We start from the raw sequence: 7,165 nt of genomic DNA on the forward strand, positions 1-7,165 counted from the left end.
TTGGGCAGTTTACGATTATGGAACCAAGGGGGTAGGTGCCCCAAATGGTTCGGGAACCACTGTTAAATGATTGTTTGCAACTGGGTCATTGCTGGTGTGTGTGTTACTTACTGAATTTTTCTTGGGAAAGATAAATCTAGATTATATTTGGTGGGGGGGGGGGATACAGGTTGGTATGCTGTACTGTTTTTAACACTTGATTGGGAGCTGCCCAGAGTGGCTGGGGAAACTCAGCCAGATGGGCAGGGTATAAATAATAAATTATTAGTAGTAGTATGCTGATGCCAGCAGCATTATGTGTTTGCTGCCTGCCTGGGGGCACCCTTCCCAGAACACCACCACCGCTCTGGAAGTCCTTTACTAATTATTTCAAATATGCTGTTTCTCTTCCTTCTGCATTCTAGTCGGAAACATACCAGGAAGATATTTACCCAATGACTCCAGGAACAGAGCCTGCTCTCACACCGGATGAATGGCTGAGTGGAACGAACCGGGGTAAATGCACTAGCTCTGCAATTTTGTGATGTGCAACCTGGTGGAAAATCAAACACCACCTAGGTTTTAAAAAGAAAAACAACTTTTAAAGTGGCCAGAAATTTGACTTCAAGCAAAACATGGCTAACACTGCTTGAAATCCCTAATATTTCCAAATATTGAAGTCTGGGCATTTACCATTTCAACATCTGGAAATGGTGAAGACTAAGTGATGCTCTCTTGTTTCTCTCCCCAGTGAAATCAACTGAAATGCTGGACCTGTCCCATCTCCTTGCCATATTAAAATATAGAATGAGGAATGTGTTAAAGCAATTGAGAATCTAACTGAAGAGCCAGTCTATTCAAAGCCTTATAGAGCTAGGTAGATCTCTGTAGGACCCATTTTGTCACCTGGGCACACCTGAGGTTGAACCACTTTCAGACCAGCAGTCCTGGTGGCACTAAAGCTCAAAAAAGGGCAGGCTCTTTTGGAAAGCTGGCATAGTGGCAGAGTAACAAAGGTGCCTGGGTTTCCCCAGCTTCAGAACCCTGATATTTGCAGTAGCTTCGATTGCACCTCTGAGATTATGGGCTGCTTCACTGCCACGCCAACGCAACCTCTTGGATTGTGTGTGATGTTCAGCAGGAGTTTCACAGGCGCTGCAGAGTAAAATGCAGCTTCACAAAGTTCCAGCACATTGTCCCAAATACAGAACACAAATGTTTGGTCCTTTAGCTAAAATAGGTAAAGGTAAAGGGACCCCTGACCATTAGATCCAGTCATGACTGACTCTGGGGTTGCGGCGCTCATCTCGCTTTATTGGCCGAGGGAGCCAGCGCACAGCTTCCAGGTCATGTGGCCAGCATGACTAAGCTGCTTCTGGCGAACCAGAGCAGCGCACGGAAATGCCACTTACCTTCCTGCTGGATTGGTACCTATTTATCTACTTGCACTTGATGTGCTTTCGAACTGCTAGGTTGGCAGGAGCAGGGACTGAGCAATGGGAGCTCACCCCATTGCGGGGATTCGAACCGCCGACCTTCTGATTGGCAAGTCCTAGGCTCTGTGGTTTAACCCACAGCGCCACCCGTGTCCCGGTTTTAGCTAACATAGGGTAGATTATTTGCTCGTTTCCAAAAAGTGTCTCTCTAGCCCTTTGGTTTAGCATTTGTTGTCTCTTGTTTTCTTTCTTTCTTAGATCCCATATTGATGTCTTTAAAGGAAGGCTATAAGAAAGCATCAAAAGTTGTTTTTAAGGCACCGATGAGAGAGAAGAAGAGTGTTGTTGTTAATGGGATCGACCTCTTAGAAAACGTGCCCCCCAGAACAGAGAATGAGGTAAGGAAAAAACAGCTACCCTCTGTCCAGATTGAGAGTTGTCATCATTAGGCCTGGGCAATGTATCCCATATGTTGCCCAGAACCAGTATGAGGGGCAGACCATGATGGCGGCTTTGCTTGGAGGTTAGCAAAGCCAGAAAAGCATCGGGGCTCCCTCAGCTGGGGGGTGGGAGCACTTTAACAGGCTTTTCTCTCCCTCTCTCATAATACTAGAACCCAGTGTGGTCATTCACAGAAGCTGAATGTTGGTAGGATTCGGCACAGACAAAAGAAAATACTTATATACACACACACCACACAGTTGAAACTGTGGAATTTGCTGCCACAGGTGGTAGTGAGGACCAGCTTTAAAAGAGATAAATTCATGGAGGACATACCTATCAACAATTACTAGTCATGATGGCTATTTACTCCTCTTATTGAAGGCAGGATGCATCTGATTCTGCAGATCATAAGTAGGAAAGTACTGTTGCATTCATGTCCTGCTTCCAGGCTTCCCATATGAATCTAGCTGGCAACTGTGGGAAAAGGATGCTGAATGATATGAGCCTTTGGCAGGGGTTTTTTTTGTACATGGCCCCCACAAATACTTGCCAGCTATGATATATCAAAGTACCATAATTTTTTCGAGAGTCAATATGGTACATTGGTCAGAGTGTCAGAAAAACAGGGTTCAAATCCCCACTCAGCCAGGAAGCTTGCTAGGTGACCTTGGGCCAATCGCTGCCTCTCAGACTAGCCTACCTCACAGGGTTGTTGCTTGGATGAAAAGATGGGATAATTAGTATTAGTACTGTATTAGTATTAGTAGTAGTAGTATTAATACCCTGCCCATCTGGCTGGGTTTCCTCATTAAACATTAAAAGCTTCCCTAAACAAGGCTGCCTTCAGATGTCTTCTAAAAGTCTGGTAGTTGTTTTTCTCTTTGACATCTGGTGGGAGGGTATTCCACAGGGCGGGTGCCAATACCGAGAAGGCCCTCTGCCTGGTTCCCTGTAACTTGACTTCTCGCAGCGAGGGAACTGCCAGAAGGCCCTTGGCGCTGGACCTCAGTGTCCAGGCAGAACGATGGGGGTTCATAAATAAATGAAGCAACAACACAATACGGAGGCCAACTCTTTCTCTCTCTTCCTCAACTTCAAGCTTCTCCGAATGTTCTTCCGGCAACAAGATGAGATCCGGCGGTTGAAAGCTGAGCTCTCGCAGAAGGACATCAAAATCCGACAGCTACAGCTGGAGCTGAAAAACTTGCGCAACAGCCCGAAGAACAATGAACTCTAAAGGACATTTTCTAAACAAGCTCTTTGTTTATACCCACTCTTTTAATTTTACTGTATCCACTTAACACACGATATGAGCCAGAGACCCCCATGGCCAGCCCCCAGGGAGCTCACCCGCTAACTGGAACTGTGTCCTTCTGTGGTCATTTCCTAGCACTAAAAGAAAGACGTGTTGTCTGTATGATGTTAACTGAGAAAACTACTGCATGAAACAAGCAAAGGGACCCATGTAGAGCCCGAGCTTCCCTTGGAGGAAGTAGAGGAGTCAATGCGTTTCCTGATGCTGCCAAGTCACGGGATTAGCTAAACGGGGCATTCGGTTTTCCATTCCATCCTTGAGCAGGAATGAAAAGGGAATTCTGCATGCCCCGCAGGAAGCAATGGCATTGATTAGTATTATTAATATTCTTTTTCTTTCCTATGCAAAGTGTGACTGACAATGCACACTGGATACAAAACTGGAATTCAGGTCCATGAAACTGGAAGGTACATGGGAGACCTGGACATTAATTCACCCCCTTCTCCCAGGAAGTTCCCCGCAATGTGCCGCGCAAGCAAAAGAGCAGAACCCCCAGGATCCCTTTAATGCTGCAGCGGATGTTGGGGGTTAAGGTCATGCACAGCTTTCTCAGTATTCCTTAAAAAAATGCCATTCCCCACCTCCCCACCCCATAGCCACTGGCATCATTTGTACTGTGGGGCCAGCTCTGCTTCAGCCATAGCCCAGTGGTTTTTCTATGCATCAACCCCTTGGTTGTTGTCCTATCGAAACAGGTGGCGCCAGTTTATAAGGGATACCCGCTCTTTGTATCTCTGTTTCCTAACCATTAATCCCAAGCCTTCACATATTATAGAACTTCGTATTTTCTCCTAGAATCATAGAATTGGAAGGGACACACACACCCCAGGAGTCATCTGGTCTAATCCCCTGCAATGCAGGAATCACATCTGAAGAATCCCTGGCAGATGGTCACCCAATCTCTGTTTAGAAACCTCCTATGAAGGAGAGTCCACCACCTTCTGAGGTGGTCCATTCCACTGTCTTAAACAGCTCTTGCTGTCAGATAGTGGTTATTAACACATGCCGTGACACGGGACTGCAAGGAAGGAGGAAATCTTGAAGGCAGGAGGTCCCGCTGTGGACGGATGCTGAGGTTCAGGCTGCAAGATGCTTCAGTCTGGCTGGATCCTACCAACATCTTCTGATGCATTTGCTAGCTCAGTTCTCTGCTGCTGCCAGTGAAGCTGTGCCCTAGGCCGAACCATTGGTGACTGCTGCGAGGCAGCAAAGGGAGGGACCAGTCCCCAAACCTCACTTTTATATGCTGGGGGACGGTGAGGTGTTGCTGCTAACACCACCCAAATGCAAGGTTGCCCAATGGGTGCTTGCTGCAAAAGGGGTACTGTGAGTCACACAGCAACTGGGACCTTCAGGGTGCTGGCTGTCATGCCCCTGTTGAGATTTATAGGTAAGAAGACTGGCCCCCCAAAAGGTTCCCATGCAATGAGCCCCTAGCATCACCTAGCAATCTGCCTTCCTACAGTCATCCGCTCCAAATTGGTCCATGGTCTGAAGAAAGAGCCCCAGGGAACTGGGTCCTGGAGACGGATATTCTAGAAGGTAAATCTATCCTGAATTTGGAATCACAGGTAGAGCCTCCTGCCAATGGAGTGTGCCGAAAGCATTTCACTTCCTTGCTAGCCATTAATGAAAATGGGACTTGCCACTATGGGTTTTAGTAAATGATGTGGGGGAAGTCCAAGTGGCAGTAAGATTGCTTCAGTATTTAGTTAGGGGCATTCCCTTCCTTCTGAAGACAATTGCCTTGCTGAGAAATTAGGAACGGGTAGTTTTCGCTTTGGAGTCCTGACTGCTAACATTCCCCTGCAGGGGGTGAAGAGACAGGATCCCGTGACTGAAATTCCTTTGCCCCCAGTCAACTATCCTGGAATAAGTTCACCATTGTGGTCTTGAGTGCAGGAACCCTATGATGAGGAGCTATCATGTATCTGGACCCTAGAATGGGAGGATAAAAAATAGGTGAGCCATTATGTCTGCAACACAGGGATAATTTGGGACACGGGTGGCACTGTGGGTTAAACCACTGAGCCTCTGGGGGTTGCCGCTTGAAAGGTTGGCGGTTCGAATCCCAGCGACGGGGTGAGCTTCCATTGCTCCGTCCCTGCTCCTACCAACCTAGCAGTTCAAAAGCACTTCAAGTGCAAGTAGATAAATAGGTACTGCTCCGGCGGGAAGGTAAATGGTGTTTCTGTGCGCTGCTCTGGTTTTGCCAGAAGCGGCTTAGTCATGCTGGCCACATGACCCAGAAGCTGTACACCGGCTCTCTCAGCCAGTAAAGCGAGATGAACGTTGTAACCCCAGAGTCGTCCGTAACTGGACCTAATAGTCAGGGGTCCCTTTACCTTTATGGGGATAATATATTAGGGCCTACCTTACGATTGATTTCACAGAGTTTGAGGCAACTAGAACACTCAGAAAGTGCTACGGTATATAGAATTGCTATGTTTAAATACATACATACGAGATTTGACTTCTGGGGCCAGAACTGGTAAAAAAAAAATGGCCTCTGAAAATGCCAACACCTGCAACTTGGTCCAAGATGATCCTCAGAGCTAGACTCAAGGTAGATCCAGTTCCGGGGGTCATATTTGAACATTTTGGATTGTTGGCCGCAAGAAATCATGTGTCTACCAAGACTGTCTTGAAACCACCCCGAATTTGTCCATGGCCACTGCCAACTGGATGTAGCAAATGTTCTGCAAAGCTGTTGTGGCCGTAGAATGAGCCGATCGAAAGGGTGAGGCTTTAGGTTGTAATACATCACCCACCTCAAGTTCCCTCTTGGATGCAGTGGCATCCAAGTCCTGCCGAATTCTTTCTGCATCTGTCGGCTGAAATCTAGACCCGAGTTGCTAGAGGTTCTGCACAGTGCTCATTCATGTGTGTGTGCCCCCCACCACACACATGCTTTAACCGCCAAGCACCATCCAAAAAGACAGGTGTGCTTTCTCTCCACCCGCCCCTCACATACTTCCCCATGTTCCCCCACCACACCACCAATGTTTACATTGTGTTCTGTGCCTAACGCTGACCCCACCCTGCTCCATTTCAGTGTTCTCTCACTCGCTTATTATTTATGCTGCCATAAAAATAGTGACAAAATAAAAAAAAAATTACCAAGATACCAAAACCAAATTTGGTGGTAAAGTCTCCCTTTGCCTTCGGTGGGAAGCTGGTCCTGAGCGATGGGGCTGGGGCAGGGGTAAAGAATCGTGTAGGGATGATCATGATGAATCTCTAAAGCAGCGTTTCCCAAACTTGGGTCTCCAGCTGTTTTTGGACTACAATTCCCATCATCCCTGACTGCTGGTCCTGCTAGGTAGGGATGATGGGAGTTGTAGTCCAAAAAAACTGAACAACAGCCAGTCCCAACTTTGGGAAACACTGCTCTAAAGCAACTTCTCTCTACACCTGCTGTCCTACAATTCCCATTGTTTCATGGCCGTGCTGTCTGGGAGTTGCAGTTCAAAACACCTGCAGGACAGCAGGCTAGAGAAGAGGCCTCTATAAAGTTTTGAATCCTCAAATACGAGTGTCTTGTAGAGTAAGGCTGGCTATTTCCTTTGCACACATTATATGCACACATGCACCAGGTCAAAATCCTATTTTGAGAAAGCTGCCTGAGTTAGGCGCCATAAAGTCAAACACCTTTATGGAGTCTCTTGTACCTTCGCAATACTCTAGGGATTACTTTACCTTGGCATGGAAAATGAATCTGCATCACCCTGCCGATTCAGACCGAAAAGGTCTGTCCCATGGAGATGGGACAATTGTTCCGCGGCATCTGGCACTTGAGAGGTATCATCCTTCTGTACGTGGGGGATCCTATTAGGCTGTCGTGATTTCTTTTGAAATAATGCACTAAGTGTTGCTAACAATGAATCAGAATGAGCTTCTTCAAAAAATGAAAACAGAAAAACACCCGTCTTTACAAGCGAGGAATGGATTCCGACGTGGCCCGTTTTACAGCAATAAGCCACAGGGGGAA

General features: G+C 47.0%; 1 protein-coding gene across 1 annotated transcript in view; it reads left to right on the top strand.

Moving 5' to 3' along the window:
- The window catches only part of CORO2B (coronin 2B), an 84,622-nt gene extending 78,310 nt beyond the window's left edge, over nt 1–6,312 (top strand). The window contains exons 10-12 of the mRNA XM_083713204.1: nt 405–495; nt 1,674–1,813; nt 2,959–6,312. Of these exons, the coding sequence (XP_083569330.1) occupies nt 405–495; nt 1,674–1,813; nt 2,959–3,096 (369 nt within the window). The 3' untranslated portion in view covers nt 3,097–6,312. The remainder of the gene's footprint in view (nt 1–404; nt 496–1,673; nt 1,814–2,958) is intronic.
- Nucleotides 6,313–7,165: the final 853 nt, after the last annotated feature.

The sequence above is a fragment of the Podarcis gaigeae genome (assembly GCF_964106915.1).
Source record: "Podarcis gaigeae genome assembly, chromosome: 14".
NCBI lineage: Eukaryota > Metazoa > Chordata > Lepidosauria > Squamata > Lacertidae > Podarcis > Podarcis gaigeae.